The 22,799-nt window shown below is 41.8% G+C and overlaps 1 protein-coding gene across 1 annotated transcript; it reads right to left on the reverse strand.

The window, feature by feature from the left end:
* Window positions 1-123: 123 nt before the first annotated feature.
* On the reverse strand, window positions 124-20,977 carry LOC109909005 (mitogen-activated protein kinase kinase kinase kinase 5-like). Its single transcript, XM_020507848.2, has 31 exons — window positions 20,651-20,977; window positions 14,285-14,342; window positions 13,285-13,375; window positions 13,044-13,108; window positions 12,252-12,307; window positions 12,075-12,122; window positions 11,459-11,501; window positions 11,275-11,347; window positions 11,031-11,162; window positions 10,637-10,699; window positions 10,419-10,500; window positions 9,144-9,260; window positions 8,875-8,956; window positions 8,694-8,746; window positions 8,173-8,234; window positions 7,957-8,001; window positions 7,819-7,839; window positions 5,602-5,647; window positions 4,736-4,895; window positions 4,436-4,536; window positions 4,315-4,356; window positions 3,847-4,002; window positions 3,289-3,349; window positions 3,095-3,197; window positions 2,762-2,820; window positions 2,467-2,570; window positions 2,046-2,223; window positions 1,848-1,916; window positions 1,594-1,686; window positions 1,308-1,431; window positions 124-1,215 (listed from the first exon to the last, which is right to left on the reverse strand). The coding sequence occupies exons 1-31, from the start codon at window positions 20,756-20,758 to the stop codon at window positions 1,119-1,121; spliced, it is 2,592 nt and encodes an 863-aa protein (XP_020363437.1). The 5' UTR covers window positions 20,759-20,977; the 3' UTR covers window positions 124-1,118.
* Window positions 20,978-22,799: the final 1,822 nt, after the last annotated feature.

Consider the following 22,799-nt stretch of genomic DNA (forward strand, 5'->3'; position numbering starts at 1 on the left):
ATTCAGAATAGTGTGTATGGGCAATTAAACATTATGGCACTCCAAAAACACTTTCATGCACTGTGAAACCATTTGGCCACTTGTTGACATTACAGTATTATGAAAAATAAATCAGACTTGGAAGATCTTTATTGGGTAATGTTCCCCATTTATTTGAATAGATTGTGATGGGAAGTGTGTCTGTGAGCCCCTTTGTGTCTGTGAGCCTGAGGATGAAAAAAGACAGTTTGGTCTCAGAGTAGACGTAATATAGTAAACTTAATTCCGGGACACTCAAATTAGTATGCCATATTACGTTTGGTATGGTTACATAAAACAGATTGTTACATAAGGCAAAAACGAAAGTGGGGTGGATGGGTAGGCTTATAACCCAAACATCTATCAACCCAAAGGTTGTGATTTCAAATATCATCTCAGACAACTTTGACATTTTAGCTAACTAGCAACTTTTCAACAATTTACTACTTTTGAGCTACTTTGCAACCATTTAGCACGTTAGCTAACCCTTCCCATAACCCTAACCTTAACCCTTTAACCTAACTCTTAACCTTAACCCTAACCCCTAGCCTAGCTAACGTTAGCAAGCTAGCTAATGTTCGCCACCTAGCTAGAATTCGTAACATATCATACATTTTGCAAATGCGCTACATATTGTACATTTTCGCAAATTCGTAACACATTATACATTTGGAAATTCATAACATATAATATGATTTGTAATTTGTAACATATGAAATGGGTGATGGAAATCCATAAATTAATACATACCATACGAAACATAACATATCATACCAAACGGAGTGTCTCTGATTCACATACAGAATAATACGAAATACTCTGAGACCAGGTTGCAGCAGAGGTCAAGTACTGTAGTACTGTTACAGGATAAATAGGTATTTGTGGAAGAATGAATGCACATGTGTGTCTGGGCACACTGCCTGTGTGGGCTGGCAGTGACAGCACTCCATCTGCTCCGAGATTGTGAGGGATGAATTCTGTCTGTGCTCCTTTAAACCAGCAGCACAGCAGTGTTGTTGGGCATGGACACAGTGCCATGGCTGCTGCTTGGAGTGTTCACAGCGGTGCTACCTTGAGATTGGTCCCATGTGCTAGAGTTCTCAAGGTACTGGGACATAGTTCTCTGCAATCTCCAGGATGTACAGGTTACAGAGCCCCGAATTATCCTCACTCTGCCGTGTCTCCATGACAACTATCCTGCAGGGTGTTATTAATGTGTTAATCAAAACAATATTTACTTGATTGTGTGTGTGAGTGTGTATCCCATGGAACTATACAGGCACACATACCGGTCTGATCCCACTAGACGGAAGGTCTTCTTGGGGTCTGTGATCTCCTGCAGTACGTATGGGCCCTCTCCTCTCCTCTGCCAGCCATGACGCCACACAGCCAGCAGAGTGTTCTCAAAATACACTGAACCGGACAGACGGAGAGAATGTGCATTAGGCCCTCAGACAGACAGAGGGAGAGAATGTGCATTAGGTCCTCCGTCTCCCAATACCCACCCCACACACCCATCAAACCTCACAATGATTTATCATGATGACCATGCTCCTCTACTCCTCCCCTTCTTACCTACAGCTTCCACATCAAAAGTGAAAGTAGTCTCAGCTTGAATTATCTGGTGGCTCCTCTGCACCCCCTCCAGGTCCACAATATGTACTGAATCTATTCAAAGGCGAGAGAGGTACACACACATTAGCCCTTCCTACACATTTCATTTTCCTCATATAGATTAATAGAGACACCGTCATTCAGGGGTTAAAACAGACTTGGTCTGTAACTAGCCTACTCTTCCTGAGGATGGTGATGTTAACAACATGACTTACTCTCAATGAGCACCAGCAGAGTGTTACAGTCCAGCTGGTTCACCTGCACTGTGTCAGAACACCGGCTCTCTGGAACACAAACACACAGTTACAACACAACTGTAAGATTGGTCCAAACTAAGAACAAAGCTCACAATTCCATTGGACAGTATGTTCATAGAAACAAGCATGCTCTGGGATGTGTTCAGTTCATAATACCTAAGCCAGTGTTGGTGAACCAAGAGGTGTTGGAGTTGAGGTTCATGTTGTCCAGTTGAATGGGCTGCTCAGGACTGGGACCCCTGTGTACCCCAATACACACTAGAGGGTACTCCTGCTGCGGTGCCACCATCATCTCAAACACATGCAGGGGACTGGGCAGGGGGAAGTCAAAGTGCTGCAGGGGACAAATACACAGTCAGGGAAGTAGTCAGGGTCTGACAGCTGTGACAGTAGACGTGACTACAGGGTTGTCTCTAGTAGGGAGAAAAATATTTGAAACAGTGAGCAATTATCTGAACTTATCCAATAAGATATTTTGCAAACTGTTTTGCTACGATGTGTCCTACTGAAGAACCCAGGAAGACAGTGGGCAGCAGGATGATGAGAAGGGATGCTGTGGGATCCTGTGTGTACTCACCTTGATGAGCATGAACTTATGCATGGGCTCGTACCACTGCAGGAGCACCACACTGGTCTCCAGGGCACAGCACAGGAACACACAGCCCTGCTGCACATTACTGGCTGCATGTAGCAAGGGGGGGGGACAGAAGAGGACCTCAGCATTCTAGTATAACAGTCATTTAGCAGACACATTGATCTAAATCAACATTGACTTCAAACCCACTCGTGTTACAACTGAAGTTCAGTGACCAAAACGCCTGAACCCTTTAGTTATCAAGCTATACAGAACTTCTCAACTTCTGTTTTCTCACCCACTGAGCAGGTCTTGCAGCCTTTGGTGTCCGGTATCTTACATGACACAGAAAACTTCCTGCAAATAAGAAAGAAAATGTATGTTGATACGTAATCCTAACTACAGGGGGAGACATTGTTATAATTAACAACAAACACCAGGGAACAAACACCACCACTAGGAACGAAGCGGAAGGAAATGGGCTGAAACAGGGGTGGGACTACTACTGAACTTAATAAGAAATAAGAATAAGAAATGCTTGTTAGGCTTTTCTGTTGGGAAAGGCTTTGCTACGGTGTTTACTGATGAATAAGACGCAGCACTAGCGTATGGCAATGAGTTGTAGGGTTACCTAGGCAATAGTCTGTGGGTTGGCAAGGCCACCATTCGCTGCTCCTTTCGGGCCTGCTCACACAGCTCCTTCAGTAAGTGAGAATGGAGCTGGGATGACTTACCTGTGGACGAAAACACACACACACACACATTTCAGTCTATTTATTTGACAGATGTTAGTATTGTAGAATGTCTATGGCTTGCAGATCTCACCTGATATTGACATGAGGACATTACTAATGGTGTAAACCCAGCTGCACTTTCCTGGATAGAGCTGCAGGAGAGATTCGGGCAATGAGAACATTTCAATGGTTTTCAAGTTAGGTAGAGATTACAAGCAATATCAAAGCAAAATGCAATACTGCAGCTATAACATCCATTTTACTGTATTGTACAGTCATACTGTAGCATGAGCTTAGTCTCTCAAACAATACGTGTAGCCTCACTGTAGCTCTGGTCCACGGTCTTAGGACACGTTCAACACGGGACCAAATCTAGCCTCACTGTAGCTCTGGTCCACGGTCTTAGGACACGTTCAACACGGGACCAGATCTAGCCTCACTGTAGCTCTGGTCCACGGTCTTAGGACACGTTCAACACGGGACCAGATCTAGCCTCACTGTAGCTCTGGTCCACGGTCTTAGGACACGTTCAACACGGGACCAGATCTAGCCTCACTGTAGCTCTGGTCCACGGTCTTAGGACACGTTCAACATGGGACCAGATCTAGCCTCACTGTAGACATAGAAAGACATTAGAGCAGATTCTCACCAGCTCCATGGTGGCCTCTGAGCTGTTCAGGTTGAGGGTGTAGATCCCCTCGTCTGCTCCCAGGATCAGGTGGTGGTCTTTGGTTGTCGGATGGTCCCACGACGTTGAACAATTCACTTTCAACGGACAGCCATGGAATACTTTCTTAAAGTACACCTAGAGACGAGGTGGAGAACAGGACCCATATTAATAAACTGTTTCCGTGTAGGAGAGCTGATCTAGGATCAGTTACCCCGTGTCCATATCATCAGAATCATTATGATAAACAAAACAAAACATATCCTAGATCAGTACTGCTAGTCTGAGACTCTTTATAAACATGGGCCCAGGAGTCACTGTCATTGTTCGTAGTGTGTGTATAGTGTTCCAGATAAAGGTGTGAGTACGTCTCAGTGCATCAATACAGAGTTACAGTAACTGTCGTAAGATGTAGAGCGACATACTCGTGAGACTGGTGGACAAACTTACTGGAGGTTTCTTCAGCACAGGGCTGGCACATTCAACTGGATCCTGCAACAGAAAACAGACACATACTCTAAACATGCATATTGGAATGAAATGCTGTTTTACTTCCTGGTCCCATCCATACCTGGGGGGGCTGTCTCCTCCTCCTGTCTTTCTTGGGGGGCAGCTCAGGTGGTTGGAGGTCCGCTGGTCTGTCTGTTATGTGTAATGGGAAGGAAACAGGATCTACAGGGGACACAATCATGTTGTTACTGTACATTAGAGAGCATGGAGAAGATGTGCTTCAGGGTAAATGTCATAGGTCAAAGGTCATTCACTGTATATGGTACAGTATACAATTCAGAAGGGACAACAGGGCTATCAAATGAAGATCCTATAACAGTAACTGTAGGTAACAAATAGGGAGTGTGGAGCTGACACTCACCGGAGTTGACGTTTCGCTGGGAGCGCGGACGGGGGACGGGGCGTCTGTGGGTGGCACTAGAGGTCCGGAGGAGGGGCGAGGGGGCGTAGAGGGACTGAAGTGTCTGGCCACGTTCGTCCTCTCCTGTCACAATCTCCTCTGAACTGTGACAAACTTTGGGCTGTGTGGGCACAGTGGTGTAAAGTACTTAAGTAAAAATACTTTAAAGTACTACTTATGTAGTTTTTGGGGGGTATCTGTACAATACTTTGCTATTTATATTTTGGCCAACTTTTACTTTTACTTCACTACATTCCTAAAAAACTTTTTACTCCATACATTTTACCTGACTCCCAAAAGTACTCGTTACATTTTGAATGCTTAGCAGGACAGGAAAATGGTCCAATTCACACACTTATCAAGAGAACAACCCTAGTCATCTCTACTGCCTCTGATCTAGCGGACTCACTAAACACAAATTATTAGTTTGTAAATTATATCTGAGTGTTAGAGTGTGCCCTTGGCTATCCGTAAATAAAAAATAAAAAACATGAAAATGGTGCTGTCTCGTTTGCTTACTGTAAGGAATTTTGAATGATTTATACTTTTACGTTTGATACTTAAGTATATTTAACTTTTAGACTTTTACTGAAGTAGTATTTTAACGGATGACTTTTACTTGAGTCATTTTCTATTAAGGTATCTTTACTTTTACTCAAGTATGACAATGGGGTACTTTTTCCACCACTGCGTAGGAATATGAAGCACTGGAATTGTGGCTTTAATCAACTTTATGCTGTAGGCTATGTCAACACCATATTCATAGACACATGGGATATGTAGCGGTAACGAATGGCCATAGTATAGAAAATGTAGTGTTTGTTTACCTTAGGAGGGAGTGGGGGTGGGATGTCATCTCGTGGGATTGTTACACTGTTCAGGGAGAAACAGAAATAGTTCAGTGTTTCAGATTGTTGTTTTCATCCAAATCTTCGGATCTCTTTTCCCATGCAGCTCTTATATAGACGGGTCGGCTGACAATGTCACGAAAATGATGTGCGCATCAACGTGTCCAGAAGTCGGGCGTTGTTATCATTCTGAACGGTCAGCTAGCTAGCAACAATTACAAGAAGCTGCCATGTGGGGTATCGTTGGCGGCTCATTTCAGCTCTTTGTATCTTGTTATTGATACCATGTCTTGTTTTGAGGTGTTTTGACTGATGACATGTCCATGCTAATATCCAGTACAACAAAAAATTTGCAGTTTTGAAACTGCAATAAAAGTGCAGTAGACTGATATTTTGGACGCAGTAATTGCAGAATAACTGCAGTGTACTGTAGTTGAACTGCAGTTATACTGTACTGTAACTGCAGTTACACTGCAAAAAGAAAACGGTGTTATTTTGGACACAGTATTTTTTAGCGTACTGCAGTTACACTGCACTCTGACCACAATCCTTTTTCCTAAGGGTTGGCAAAAATTCGCTAGCTAGCTAACCAACAACTGCAACGATGTATTTGAGAGACATCAAGTGCTCATTGTGCAAATGTATTTATGTTTTCAATAAACATTTGGAGACTAAAATATAGTTTACATGTTGTCAACATTCTATGCCAACCCTGTCTATTTTGTCCCATTTGTGTTTGTATTTATTAAGGATCCCCATTAGCTGCTGCATTGTTACTCTTGCTGGGGTCCAGCAACATTACATTTCATAACATTGACTGGCAACAGAGGGCTGTCTTGATGTACAAGGAGTTGACTCCTAGTAGGGGGGTATAAATATATGTGCTTGTGTAATCATGTCTTTGCAGCTGTTTGACCCAGTGGGTGAATAAACTTGCTTTGAGTTTTTTACTAGTTGTCCGTGAGTTTTTACTCTGTTTGTTCAGAACATAACAGTTGGCGTTGTCGGCAGGATTCACCACGATTTACAGTCGAACTAGAGAGTCCGGAGTCAGTGAAACAGGAGCCGGCACCTAAAACAAGGTAGGCACAGTTCCTATACCTTTTACCATTCATTCTGACATCTTGGGAAGATGAGAGTCGTAGGCTGAACCAATTATAGGATACGGACCTAGAAAGCCTGAGTTTATTCAGTAGGCTCATTGTGTAATGACCAGTCGTAAATATTTGGTGTAGGGTAGGTTCCGTAAGGTTAGGTCCCTAGTGGGGTTGTTCTCCTGCAAGATCCGTAGTTGGGACGAAAGTCCCAGCCGTGGTGGCCGTGAGGCCGTAGAGTGTGCGTGTGTATGGATAAATTGTCATGCTTGTGTACTAGTACGAAAGGTTGTAGAGAAGTAGCCCATCTAGAAGGACAAAGGACAGAAATGCATACCATGGAGAATAGGAGATATCTGAGAATATCTGTGCTGATGAAACACTGTCAGTGAGTGGGAATGTGGATGGTGATAAAAGGTTGCCTATAAGTTCTGGATGAGAGCCCCATCCAAGATATTCAAACGTTGTTTGAACATGATTTGTGTGTCTTAGCAGTAGCAATAAGGAGAGAGGTTGGTTTATGCCCTATTGGGGCGGGGAACTGTGACAGATTATGCGGAAATAGGGAGACAATTGTGAATCATTTTGGTTATGTGTGTTGTCAACAACAGTGATATGTGAAGCGTGACATGTGTATAAGACAGCTGTTTGTCCCAGTGGGTGAATAAACTTGGTTTGAGCTTTGTACTAGTTGTCTTTGAGTTTTTACTCCATTTGTTCAGAACCTAACCATGGTAAAGACAATGATGTTGAGTCCATCCACTCCATCCCAACCGAGAAATACAGTACACTCCAAAAAAAAAAGGTTATTTGTCATAGGAGAACCCTTTGATGAACCCTTTTTGGTTCCACCTAGAACCCTTTACAAAAAGGATTATCCGAAGAACCCTTTTGGAACCCTTCTTTCTAAGAGTGTACATCCGGAATGGTATTCACTAAAGTGTCTCAGAGTAGGAGTGCTAATCTAGGATCAGTTTTATCATAATGGTTAAGAGAGGTGGTGCTGATCCATCAGCACTCCTACTTTGGGACTGTGTGAATATGGGCTCAGAAATACAGATGAGACTGAATGGGTGAAGTAACTCTCAGTAGGCTTGCTTACCTTCTGGTGCAGACGGTTGGACTGTGGAAAGAAGATAGAGAGAAGGGAGAGAGGGTTGTCAAACAGCTCAGATAAATGTACAACTGAAGATATTTCAATAAACTAATGAATGAATAGTCAAGTGTGCGTTGTGATTACATGTCCACGTCATCATAGTCATCATCTGAGTCCATGCATTGGTCTCTATGGGGAAGAGAGAAAGGGAAGGAGATCAACACTGTGCCAGATAAGATCGGTAGTCAATAGTGGTCTTCTCATTACCCATAGGATAATTTGTCCTGTAAGTGGAAGACTTGGAGATGATGGAGACATCAGTCAGTGTGTTATTGGTTTGCTGAGCAGTAATCACCATACCTAATTAGGCTCTTGTCGCTGCCAGTGGATCCCAGTGTGTGCCACTGCACTGTAGACCGTACCTGAAGTACAGAAAGACAATGACAGAAGACTCTGATCAATAAGATACGCAGGCCTACATTTGTATCCACACTAGGAAGCACAATGGTACACAGGCATGGATACACCACAGGTACAGTGGTGTAAAGTCTTAAGTATAAACAATCAAAAGAAAGAAAGTCACACACTCCATGTATAATACATTCCTTTAATTTGATAGTTTATAGTTTATTCGCCGTTAGTCAGCACCTCCACACAAACTATTATTCTGGGTGTGCGCTAGCTCATGTTTTTTTATGCAATGTATTAAGTAAAAAAATACTTTAAAGTACTACTTAACTCGAGTAGTATTTTACTGGCTGACTTTCCCTTTTACTTGAGTAACCTTCTATTAAGGTATCTTCACTCAAGTATGACAATTGAGTACTTTTTCCACCACTGCCCACACACACTCATATACACTCATACACACACACACTTACCATTGCTTCTGGTGAGGCTGTCTTTACTGGCCTCCTGGTGTAGAGCTGCTCCACTGATAACACACACACACACACACACAAATCCAGTGATTAGTCGCACATCTATACAACCGAGTACATTTCCTGGACAGGTTCACAAAGGAAAATAATAATTATATATATATATATATATCTATCTCACAGCTGATGTCAGAGTTGGTTCTCTCTGCCTGGTTGTGTCTGTTAATGGAGTAGATCCTTCTCAGGGAGCCGGGTACCACAACCTATCGGAGATATCACCATAAAGCCATGAGTACTGCATTCTTACATTTTACATGTCTTTTACAATGTGTGATCATGTTTATTTATATGTATCATTCATGTGTATTGTGTATACAAAGTATATTACTATATGATATTACAGTGTGTGTGTGTGTTTGATTGTGGAGGGTATGTGTGTGATGCTCTGACCTCCACGTCTTCCTCCTCAGATGGCAGCGAGGGCTTCAGTTTCTCAGGGTGACGCAGCTTCTCCAGCAAATCCAAGATCAGATCCTGTCTCAGACACGTCTGGGTCAGAAACAGGTGCTGCAGGAAGAGAGAGAAACAGAGAGAGACAGAGAGAGATAGGGAGAGAAAGAGAGAGAGAGAGAGAGAGGGGGGATATCAAGGAGAGAAAAAGGCGTACAGTGATTACAAGAGATGAATAGATGAGCCCAAGTTTCAACTTTATTTGTGGGCTAGTACATGAAGTCATAGGGCAGCCATCAATAGACACATACACTGAGTGTACATAGGCTGACCAGGTGAATCCAAGTGAAAGCTATGATCCCTTATTGATGTAAATTGTTAAATCCACTTCAATCAGTGTAGATGAAGGGGAGGAGACAGGTTAAAGAAGGATTTTTAGGCCTTGTGGCATGAACTGCAACGCTGCTGGGTTTTTGACGTTCAACAGTTTCCGGTGTGTTTCAGGAATGGCCCACCACCCAAAGGACATCCAGCCAACTTCACACAACTGTGGGAAGCATTGGAGTCAACATGGGCCAGCATCCCTGTGGAACTCTTTCGACACCTTTCCCTAAATAATTGAGGCTGTTCTGAGCGCAAAAAGGAGTGCAACTCAATATCAATACCATATTCTTAATGTTTGGTATACTGAGTGTATACAATAGGCCTACTAGTGATTGACATTAGCAGCAGCACAAAAGTATAGCAAGCCAAAGTCACCTAATAAGTAAAGTGCTCAGTGCATTTTCAGATCATCTAGTCAACAATATATCAACAACGTGCCGGCAAAAACAAAAAAAACATAATCGACGTCAACACCACCATGATCAACAACATATTACGGTCGTCATCCTCAACATCATCATCATCCCTAGCCTACCTCCTTCTCTTCCCTGTATTGAAAAGGGCAATGGCCATAAGGGTGAAGGAGTGCTTGGACCTGTTAGTCTTAACAGTGGGGGATCTAAACTGGGAGCCAGAGGGTAGGACCTGGAACTCATGTTGTAGGGGGTGAGAACAGTCAGACAGGATGGATTCTTCCTTTCTCACCCCTTCTCTGTTGTACAGGTCAGACAGACTACTCTGCTGCACTCCTGTGATCTTACTGCCCACTTTCACTATTGTAGCTACTGCATTTGAAGAAAAGTGAGGGAAGGAGAAAGAGAACCAGTGGGTGAGTGAGTGAGATCGAGCAGAGAAGAGAGACATTCTCTGTGTTTCTTGAGGTTTACTCACTGTCAGCATCTTTGAGGCACTGGGTCTCTTCTTAGTGTTCCTGATCAGCATTGCCTTGACAAAGTTATAGAAAATCGAGGACCTAACATGAAAGTGGTGGAAGAAATACTGTTGTTTTAACCAACTGCATATTACAGACTGTAGATTAATTGACGGAATTAAAGAATGCAGGTATCATTGCCACAGCCCAGGTGGATAGTAATGGTTTTACTGCATACCATTTGGCCTTTTCCTTTAGTTTAGGAGGTTGGTAGCCACTTTTGGACATGAGGAACAGCACCCTGAGAAAAGACAAGACTTTGATGTGAGGTTTGTGTGTCTGTCTGCCTGTCTGTTTTTGTGGGTGTGTGTCATCACAGGTCGACATTGTAACTAAGAATGAGTTCTTAATTGACTTATTTGTATAAATAAAGGTGAAATGAAATGTAAAAAAGTGGGTAAACGGCATGTGCATAAAGGTCAGGCATGAATGTACATACAACTGGAACATAAGGGGGTGTAGAAAGAGGAACGTCTTGATTCTTTCTGCGGGGAGTGTGAATGTAAGAAAGAATGTTGTGTGTGTGTGTGTGTGAGAGGAATGATTTGTGTGTGTGTTTGTGATTACCTTACCTTAGTGGGTGCACATCGAACAATGGGGGCTGCAGCTCAGCCAGCTCGATAGCAGTGATTCCTACAGACCACACGTCACACAGCTCGTTGTAACCCCCCTTTATCGCCACGGCAGCCACCTCTGGCGCCATCCTGGAAGACACGGGCAACCGCAACCGCTACCATCAACATCAAGAACATGTGACATCAGATACAACCTCAAGAAGAGTCAAAGGGAGGGGACTCATTTGACCTTCAACCTCACCAGTAAGGAGTCCCGATGAAGGACATCCGCCGTGCCAGAGTAGCCGTGATCTGTGCCGAAATCCCAAAGTCCGCTAAACAGCCAGATAAATGCATCACTTGTTTAATGTGAGGACAGAAAATGTATGATTTCGGTGTCATTATTTACTTCCTGATGAGTGTACTAGGGCTTCACAGTCACACACCTAGCTTCACCTCTCCAAGGTCATTCAGGAGGATGTTGGCACCCTGGACAACAGGAAGAAGAGACAAAAGCCATCACGACAGAGCAATGTGTACAGTATATGCTGTCTGGACAGCATGAAAACACAACAAACATTGCATCATAACTTAAAGCAAGCCTTGTCTCAGCCAGAACGGCTCTTAGCGACAGACTAGCGCCCTGTCTAGGAGGTGTACTAGTACATCAAGTTGACTCATGCTACTGAAACAGGAGATAGGCTCCTGCCCCCATGGGCCATTCATAACCGTTATAGAGGCATGACTCATGCTACTGAAACAGGAGATAGGCTCCTGCCCCCATGGGCCATTCATAACCGTTATAGAGGCATGACTCATGCTACTGAAACAGGAGATAGGCTCCTGCCCCCATGGGCCATTCATAACCGTTATAGAGGCATGACTCATGCTACTGAAACAGGAGATAGGCTCCTGCCCCCATGGGCCATTCATAACCGTTATAGAGGCATGACTCATGCTACTGAAACAGGAGATAGGCTCCTGCCCCTATGGGCCATTCATAACCGTTATAGAGGCATGACTCATCCCAGCAGATTAGGGAGTCAAACCTGGTCATTTCACCTTTATGTCTCTGTGAATCTTCTTCTGGCCATGTAAGTAATCCAGACCCTGCAGGTAGACAGTTAGTACACTGTTACGTGTTGATATCAAAGCTGGAGATATCAAAACTATTACCTAAAACAGCCAAGTGACATGTTATCCATGCTATATTGTAATGTGTGATAATAGTGGTCTAACCTGCAACATCTCCCTGCAGACAAATGCAATCTGAAGCTCAGAGAGAGGTCCGGTCACTAGAGGGAGAGAAAAGATGGTGTGAAGTAGGACACTGTTTTATAAACTCTGTTACAGTTGTAGATCGTAATCTGCTCCAGTTCACCCCCACACACATTACTCTGGAGGACAATTTTTACTCTGGAGGACAATGTGACAAATGTCATAAGAAGCACAGCAGTCGATAATGATGAGTAACTTATGATCACTCAAATTAAATCTATGAAAATCGGCGAATGCAGAAGATGTTTTGGGCGGAGTTTTTTTTTCAGCGTAATGGTAAATGGTGATACACTCTTAGAAAAAAAGTGTTCCAAAAGGGATCTTCGGCTGTCCTCATAGGATAACCCTTTTTGGTTCCATGTAGAACTCTCTGTAGAAAGGGTTCTACATGGAGCCCAAAATAGTCTTCCATAGGTCCTCCTACGGGGACAGCTGAAGAACCCTTTTAGGTTATAGATAGCACCTTTTTTTTTTACAAGAGTGTAGGTGACCTTTAAGAGTGTTGCTGTGTTTGAACTTTGTGCACGTCCTAACGTGACAAAACTTCCTGCCAGAGGTACTTCACAGAGTCAATCCTGCTGGTTGTGAGACTGATCTGTAGTCAAAGCCTGATTAAACAGCTTTATGTCTCTTTCATCCACACATGCTGTAGATCACCTCTCACCTTCTGTTAGTCTAACAATTTCACCTTCCTCCTCAGAGTTTTCTCAGTTAATACATCACAAATCAACCTAAGCTGACACACACACACACCATGGTAGACATCCTGGAGAGAGCCTCCTCCACAGAACTCCATGCAGATCGACAGCGTGTTGGCCCTGGAAACACACACGCATGTCACACACACACGCATCTGTCATATTAAATGTTTATACTCCCAGTAACTTTATCATGATCACAACTGATAATATTCCCAGTTAGTCTGTATCATCCCATTCCAACTAGAGTATGATATGTGGCTGTGTGTGGCAGGGCCTGCTCAGTGCCCACTCACCGTATATAGCTGCCATAGTAGGCCACAATGTTGCGGTGCTTGCAGCTCTTCACTATGACGATCTCCTGCTGGATTACTGAGAAGTCCTCCTCTGTGTGGGAAAATGTCATATCATTTTATATCATGTTCCACACTGCAATGTATATGGATGCCAGATGATTTCACAATATAGCACCACAACATCATCTTGGTTTGTAACCAATTCTTTTTGTGGAACGGTAACATTTGACAACGGCATTACCTCGGAAATCTGATACCAATGTGGATTGAACGGTTTGTTTCTTTCAGACATGGATTCAAATACTACTTGAAATCATTTCAAATACTATATTTGTGCTCAATTAAGCTTGCCTGTTGTAATGGAACCAATATAAATGTCTAGAATGACCAAACTCCACCCACCTGGTACTCCAGACAGGTTAAAGCAAACGCTCCAAGTATTTGAAAGATATGAAATAGTATTTGAACCAATGATGTATATAAACCCTGGATTGCTGATGCTATGTATTGGCCATTGAGAGGCTTCGAAGCCACCGGCGGCCATCTTGGCACTCCCCAGTAGGTGCTGTCCTCCATAGGAATGAATGGAATTCTACACTATTTCAATTAAATGTTTCAAGGACAAAATTACATGTATTTAAGTTTTTTTCTGTTGTTGTAGTGCGGACAGTAACATTAGTAATCTCAAAAAATCATACTTTAAGGATAAAAAATATGTATAGATATTTTTTTATTTGTATGTTTAGCTCACATAATATAATTTAAAGTATGCATTAAGGTGTCTGTAATAGAATACATATGGTAAAATGAATATAGACATTAATAAATGCATTTCTATAGATTCCAAAACATTTTTTACAATGGTGGAGGAGTACCAAGATGGAGGCATGGTGGCTTCAACACAGCGCCCCCTATGAGTCATCTAGTGTATATATAAACAATTGATTTGAGCCCATGTGTGGTCTCCAGTATCTGTAGTAATAGAGGGGGGGTATTTTACCTGGCTCCATCTTGATGACCTTGATGGCCGCCAGCTCCCCGTTCTGCTTGTTCCGAGCCTGAGTAACAGACAGCTGCATCAGTCAGTGGACTTGTTATGGAAGGGGAGTATAACCTGATTCACTGACCTCAGGACAGATCATGTTGTGTCTATGAGTTTATGCGACAATTACTTTCCATTGAAAAACTGTGTTCATTATCTGTTGAGAGTTGATATGGTGTAGCTTTTCTGTGGCGTTCACTGTTTTGTTTACTGTGCTAAAAAGATCTGTGGTCCGCTGTGAGGAAACACCTAACAGGACAGTCCAGACTGTCCTATTTACTTCAGCATTGCCCAATCACACACCCGACATACACTAGAGAACACCAATGAGAGACCCTGTTTGTTGGTTGACACAACAACACTAAACATACAGTTGAAGTCAGAAGTTTCCATACACCTTAGCCAAATACATTTAAACTCATTTTTTCATAATTACTGACATTTAATCATAGTAAAAATGCCCTGTCTTAGGTCAGTTAGGATCACCACAGCTTTTATTTATTTCATCACATTCTCAGTGGGTCAGAAGTTTACATACACTCAATTAGTATTTGGGAGCATTGCCTTTAAATTGTTTAACTTGGGTCAAACGTTTCGGGTAACCTTCAACAAGCTTCCCACAATAAGTTTGCTGAATTTTGACCCATTCCTCCTGACAGAGCTGGTGTAACTGAGTCAGGTTTGTAGGCCTCCTTGCTCGCACACACTTTTTCTGTTCTGCCCACAAATGTTCTATAGGATTGAGGTCAGGGCTTTGTGATTGCCACTCCAATACCTTGACTTTGTTGTCCTTAAGCCATTTTTGCCACAACAAATGGGAAGACCCATTTGCTACTAAGCTTTAACTTCCTGACTGATGTCTTGAGATGTTGCTTCAATATATCCACATGATTTTCCCACCTCATGATGCCATCTATTTTGTGAAGTGCATCAGTCCCTTCTGCAGCAAAGCACCCCCTCAACATGATGTTGCCACCCCCGTGCTTCACGGTTGGGATGGTGTTCTTTGGCTTGCAAGCCTCCCCCTTTTTCCTCCAAACATAACGATGGTCATTATGGCCAAACAGTTCTATTTTGGTTTCATCAGACCAGAGGACATTTCTGCAAAAAAGTACGATCTTTGTCCCCATGTGCAGTTGCAAACCATAGTCTGGCTTTTTTATGGTGGTTTTGGAGCAGGGGCTTCTTCCTTGCTGAGCAGCCTTTTAGGTTATGTCGATATAGGACTCGTTTTCCTGTGGATATAGATACGTTTCCTCCAGCATCTTCACAAGATCCTTTGTTGTTGTTCTGGGATTGATTTGCACTTTTCACACCAAAGTACGTTCATCTCTAGGAGACAGAACGCGTCTCCTTCCTGAGCGGTATGATGGCTGCGTGGTCCCATGGTGTTTATCCTTGCGTACTATTGTTTGTACAGATGAACGTGGTACCTTCAGGCGATTTGGAAATTGATCACAAGGATGAACCAGACTTGTGGAGGTCTACAGTTTTTTTCTGAGGTCTTGGCTGATTTCTTTTGATTTTCCCATTTAGGTCAAGCAAAGAGGCACTGAGTTTGAAGGTAGGCCTTGAAATACATCCACAGGTACACCTCCAATTGACTCAAATTATGTCAATTAGCCTATCAGAAGCTTCTGAAGCCATGACATAATTCTCTGGATTTTTCCAAGCTGTTTAAAAGGCACAGTCAACTTAGTGTATGTAAAATTCTGACCCACTGGAATTGTGATACAGTGAATTATAAGTAAAATAATCTGTCTGTAAACAATTGTTTGAAAAATGACTTGTGTCATGCAAAAGGTAGATGTCCTAAACGAGTTGCCAAAACTATACTTTATTAACAAACTATAGAAATTTGTGGAGTGGTTGAAAAACAAGTTTTAATGACTCCAACCTAAGTGTTTGTAAACTTCCGACTTCAACTGAAGCCCCTGGGTGTGCACAGTGGAAAGTAGGCAGACAATAGGGCGGGGTTAGCTGGCGGGGGGCTGGGTTGAGTGGAGAGAGATGGTCACTGAAGGAAAGCCACAAAACAAACAGTGATCCTCTCACAGACCACTGGAAACATTGTGATCGAAGTCAGGCCGTTTCCATGGTGACATCACTGACATTATTGACAGATTGACACCACACAGATGCAGACACTCACCAGCTCTTATACTCATAGAGGATAAATGTCTTAAGAAGCACAGCAGTCGATAACGATGAGTGACTTATGATCCCTCAAATTAAATCTATAAAAATAGGCGAATGCAGAAGATGTTTTGGGCGGAGGAGTTTGTGTGTGTGTGTGTGTGTGTGTGTGTATAGGTTAGGCTGATTTGTGATTTCTCTTTAACTGGGGAAACTTTGGGAAAGAGTAAGGGAGAAAAAATTCAGCCAAACAAAAAGTAAGAGGTCATCTACAGTTCTACTTTGTGAAGTACCACTGGGAGGAAGTTATGTTATGAGTTCAAAAAGTTCAAACACAGGGACACTCTTAAAGGTCACGTGTCACCATTTACCATTACAGTGTAACCTCGTGGGGACATACAATTCAGTCCCATTCAAAATCCGATTTTCATTAACCCCTAACATTAACCTTAAGCCTAACCCTAACCCAAAAAACTTAACCCTAGCTCCTAACTCTAAAACTAACCCTAGCTACTAACCCTAACCCTAAACCTAATTCTAACCCTAACACTAATTCTAACGTTAACCCTCAACTTCCTAGAAATAGCATTTGACCTTGTGGGGACCAACAAAATGTCCCCAGTTGGTTCAATTTTTTTTGTTTACTATTCTTGTGGGGACTTCTACAAGTCTAGTTAAACACGTCCACACAAGTCCACACACACACAGACACACCCACACACACACTATTTCTTGTGAAGTGTAGATACTATAAATACCAATGACTCTCTCACTTCTTTATTTCCACTTTCTGGCCTGTTGTCAAAGATTGCACCTGGCACAGCATGTCAGTGCATTTTATTGGAAACTCAACCTTATCCTGTCCTTTTTAGTTTGGTACATGACGAGTCAATGCATTTGAGCCTGCGGGATAAATTCTATTGCATCGAGAACTTGAGATTGTGTAAGTAGTTCTTCTGAATGTCACATCAGTAGGATCCCCGCTTACAAACAAAACAAGTCTACTTCCATAGAGGGTAAATCCATTTGAATTGAACCACTTTTTGAAAGTATCCATACATGTTTGCCCATGGAAGAAGTGATCAGAAAGATACTTTTTGGACCTGAATTCCAAAACATTCAGGAGATAGAGGTGCTCAAATTTGGCATACCCCACCATACTATGAGTCATCCATGTCTTCATCACTGGAAAAGATAAATGGTGGAATTTGATGTCATTTTAAAGCTTACTAACAAGGTTGTCAAACTATTTTAGAACTTCTTGGAAAATATTTTTTAAATGAAGATTATGACATAAATTTTCATTTAGTGTAAATTATTGAAAAACACATGAACTCAGATTTGTTTCATATTTCCATATGTAGTAGCTAAAACCCTACCATACATAATCAGAGTTTTTTTGTTGTTGATCCCACCATCGGTTGAGAAACAACATGCTCTTGAATACAGGGTGGGCATCATTTCAATCATTGATTTTTTTTTCTTCATAGAATGGACCTACCCCTTCAGACCACTGCAATTTAGCTGGTACACCATTGACATTTAAATAGAATTTACATTTCTACTTCTAATTACTACCACAAAGATGGCCGCTGGTCCACCCATGGTCGAATATCAACTTAAATGTCTATTCTATCATCTATATTTCTAGGATTTCAATACTTTCCTATGGAGGATTGACGTAAGTATATATAATTTTAAAAAACGGTATTCTATGATGTGTGGACCTCCAACCATCTTTGTGAACCATTTGAAAGTAGACATTTCTATTTTATTCCCATTTTAGTACATTTATCAGCCAAAACTTGACACCTACCCTGTATTCATGAGCATGTTGTGCCTCAACTGATGGCGGGCACAACACAAACACCTCAGATGATGTTAAACAGGGTCTAAGCTACAACATATGCAAATATGAGAAGAAGAAAAAAAAGATTTACATGTTTTTAGATCATTTACATTTAAGGTTATCAAAATATTAAATTGTTATAAAAACGGGTTTTTTTCAAGGAATTACAAAACCGTTTGACAAACCTTTTCATAAGCTTTTAAATTAAATAAATCTCAACTGTTTATCTTTTCCAGTGATCACTGTCTCATGGTATGGTGGGGTATACAAAATAGGTCAACTTTGAGCACCTTTATTCTAGAATGTTTTGGCATTCAGGTCCAAAAAGTCACTTTTATGACGACTTCTACAATGGGCAAATACTGCATGTATGGAAGGTTTAGTTCAAATCAAAAGGGGTGCTATTAAAAAGTGATTGAATTCAAATGGATTTAACCTAGATAGAGGATAGGAGTTGAAGTTGAAAAAAAGAGTCTTCGCTAAATGTGTACCCAAAAATGTATTCTGCTTTCATAGAACAGTGTGCCGAAGCAGAAGTACAAAGTTACAAACGCATAAAACCCCACAGCTCTTTCAATTACTGAGCTTCATGTTGTAGCCCAGCAAGAACAACTTGCCACGATAATGAACATATGAGACATTGACAAACATTGGCAGAAGTCCAGGTATTTTTCTGGTGTTTATTTTTGTTTCCTTGACCGCCCCCATCTCAGCCCCTCCAGACACTTAACGTAGACAGCATGCAAACCAAACGTGTTCTTCCTCTTCCCTACATGCTAGTTAAATAAAGGTACAATTTAAAAAAAATACAAAAATGCTCACTCAAGGCTGGCCTGTTTCCTTGACACTGTGGGTAAGCAAAGTGCCGCATCTGCAGGTCTCCATCAGTGTTCTGTCTGCTTGTTGAATCAACACATAGGCCTTAGAGAGTGGATAAGTGTGTGTGTGTGTCTATGTGTGTGTATGTGTGTCGGCTTGCGTGTATGTGCCTGTGGGTGAGTGTATTATTGTGAAAGCCCTTGTGGCTTCAGTGCTTTGAATGTGTATTTATTCACTTTGCAGAAAAAAAACTGTTTGCAGACATTGCTACCATAAGTTGTTGAAAAAATGCAAAGTACTGTGAAAATAGAGCAGAATCTATCTATGGCCTCCGTTTCTCTCTGGAGAGGAAGTGAGCTCCATATCCCTCAGACTTTGCATCAGTCAGATGTACAGTGGGCCAGCTCCTGAACACAGCAGCTGGCATACTCTGCCTATGCTCGTTCAGTAAGGCCACTCATGATATTGTAAAATCTTTGTCATTTTTCTACAATACCATTATTGACATTGTAGAGTGTATCAGGATCCTGGAAAGGGGTATACATTCCACATAAGATACACAATTTGCACCAAATGTTCCTATACTGTAGCATTAGCGTCCAGCACAGAGAAGGCACGTAGCAACTGAATGAAATGATCATGGCTGGTGCTGAATAGCACACTCATCATGTGGTGTTCAAACAGGTGCAAAGCACACTGCATTTCGGCAAAGTTCTGTGACCGGCGACAATATGACTTACTCAAGAAATAGAATGTGTCCTTGCAACTTGTAGAAAACAAGTGTTACTGCAGGATACAGTTTGGAAGGTTAACACATTGTGTATCTAATGTGGTCAAAATAAATGTGTCTTTAGGACGGTGAATTCTCCAGAGCAGTGACAGTTTGTCTTGTTCCAACACAGTTACTGACTGAGAAGACATTCTGCCCATGAACAAAATTGCTACATACAAAGCCACAGTGTAACTGGCTGGGGTTGAGCTGTGAGAGGTAAACACAACTGACCTCATGGTAAGAGTATAGGACTTAGTTACCTGAAGAAAGACAACAGATCAACCTCTTTTCCCTGGTGAGCTATGAGCCAATCTTTCACTATTTGAGGAAACAGAACTGAGATAAAGCAAGAGTGATTCAAGTGTGCTTTAATGTAATACACTTTTAGGTAATACAAAAAGGGCCATATTCATTAACCATAAGTGAAAGATGAAGAGACAAAGGAACCTGTATATGAAAAAAGTTAAACAGGAATTACAAAAAAATGAAGTCTAAATTCCCTGAGAATGTGAATGAAATAATCCAACAAGGTTCATTTACTTGAGACATGATTTAGGCCGACATGAAATCAAACCATTAGCCCCCACAAATACAATCTTAAATGGAAAATGTTACTGTTAATCAGACTATTGACATTCGAAACACAGGCCACCATTAGAAGCATGACAGAAAAAGTTAAAAGCACAACAACAAGGTAGCATAAAACTCTCTGAAAATGTCCTGGCTGTGAGTTGTTTTAATCTCTGACCTTGTAAACTTCGCCATAGGTGCCTCCACCGACCCGGAGCAGAATCTCAAAGTCCTCCTGGGGATTCCGGGTGGAGATGTCCAGTGCAGCCCGGTTCTGGGAGTCCATTACTCCTGGGGCATGGCACAAACACACACACAGACGCAAACTCCCTCCACTGACTGCTGTTCCTGCTGAGGCGAACAAACACCACACCACACTCTCTCTCACCTTCCTTCTTCACTCACCAGTTAAACCCCCCTCCCTCTGGTCTCTTTCTTCTCTCTCTGTTGCATGCTCAGTGAAGCTCATTTACATTTACTCTGGTTTTATTTCCTGTTGGGTGTATGTCTGTGAAGGTATGAGTGTATGAAAGAGAGAAAGAGAGAGAGAGACAGAGAGAGAGAGGGGGAATGAGACTTAGTTTCACCATTGGCTTTTTTACATTATTTGTGTGTGTGTGTGTGTGTGCGTGCGTGCGTGCAGCTGCGCTACTCGGTTTTCTGTGTGGGTTCTTTCTTGTTACTTGGGCAAGTCTGCAGAGGTGTGAGCTACAAATCTGCAACACTGCTCTCGTTTGGAGCCATTTATAATGGCCTGACTTCCTGTAGAGCAACAGTAGCATGTCGATACACATGAGAAACAAAAACAGTGTTAAACATTAAACCATTATTTGCCATGCTTCAGAGTGGTAGCGTTCATTATCTAAAATATTACTTCCAATGAGGAAACTTGAAAAAAACATTCTGACGCATACTTAATTGATTGAATTCTCTGACTACCAAAGGACATAAGTCAAAGGCATCACATTGCTCCAGTATTGGTGATAAGAAATTAGTAAGAAATCAAAAGAGAGAAAACCTTTTCTGGACCTGCTGAGAGCACTAAAAACATTGTACAATAATATGCATATACTGTTGTTAGAATGACAGCAGGCTATATCGCATAATATTGTCAAATCAAATGTTGTCACATGCGCCAAATACAACGGGTGTAGACTTGACCGTGAAATGCTTACGAGCCCTCCCCAACTATGCAGAGTTAAAAATCATAATAATTAACACAAGAGGAATCAAATACACAAGAATGGAGCTATATACAGGAAGTATCAGTACCAGATCACTGTGGAGCTATATACAGGAAGTACCAGTACCAGATCACTGTGGAGCTATATACAGGAAGTACCAGTACCAGATCACTGTGGAGCTATATACAGGAAGTACCAGTACCAGATCACTGTGGAGCTATATACAGGAAGTACCAGTAACAGATCACTGTGCAGGGTATTTGAGGTAGATATGTACACAAAGGCAGGGTAAAGTGACTAGGCATCAGGATAGATCATAATATGAGTAAAATAAAGAACAGAGTAACAGCAGCGTATGATGATGAGTGTGAAAGTGTGTGTGCGTTTCTGAGCATACAAGAAAGCCCAAAGTGTGTCTGTCAAAGGCCATAGCACACAAACACCCACTGGTGTTTGCCATATGCATATAGCCAGCAACCACAGATAACCTCCATTAAAATAACGAAAGGGCAATTAAGGCCTATGGGATAGTACGGCTGATGATCAAGTTTGAAATGAGACTATTTGGCGTTAGTTGTGATATGCATATGACAGTGTGCACTAACTGATAATAGAAATGTCACTTTATAATGGAGTTTCAAGGCAGAGAGATAAGGCAGAGAGATAAGTCGATGCCTTTGTCATTTAAAGGTTTGGCCATAAAAGGAAGTAATGTCTTGCACTTGTGCAGTCTCCTAGAAACCACACATCACCACTGAAAAATAGATCACTGTTGCATTAGGCACAGGCTATATCACATACCACATGCACTAGCACAGTGTTCCCCACCTGGAAACCAATGGTTTTCTGAGCAAAAATAAATACACATTTGTATTTTTTCAAATGTTCATTGTTGGACAGAAAATACTGTAAAAACATCAGGAAATCACCTCCAAATTATTTACTTTTTGGAAATCTTTTCCCAAGTATTCCCACGCATAATAGAGATACTATAAGTGATTGTATACAAATGTAAGCAAGGATTGAAATGATTATGTTTTAGTCAAATATTATATATGTTTGGGATTCTTGCAGTCAAATTGCAGTCTACAAATAATTTGTAATGCTGTACCGGCCCCCTGAGCATCCCATCAAGAAAAAATC

Source organism: Oncorhynchus kisutch, linkage group LG18 (genome assembly GCF_002021735.2).
Source record: "Oncorhynchus kisutch isolate 150728-3 linkage group LG18, Okis_V2, whole genome shotgun sequence".
Classification (NCBI taxonomy): Eukaryota; Metazoa; Chordata; class Actinopteri; order Salmoniformes; family Salmonidae; genus Oncorhynchus; species Oncorhynchus kisutch.

What these genes read in the sequence shown, in the direction of transcription:
- LOC109909005 (XM_020507848.2), bottom strand. Translation starts at nt 20,758, where the DNA reads ATGGACTCCCAGAACCGGGCTGCACTGGACATCTCCACCCGGAATCCC. An exon ending in CTAAAGGAAAAGGCCAAATG is followed by an intron (nt 10,501 to 10,636) that starts GTATGCAGTAAA and finishes CTTTCATGTTAG; the next exon opens with GTCCTCGATTTTCTATAACT. An exon ending in AACCAACTCTGACATCAGCT is followed by an intron (nt 8,747 to 8,874) that starts GTGAGATAGATA and finishes GTGTGTTATCAG; the next exon opens with TGGAGCAGCTCTACACCAGG.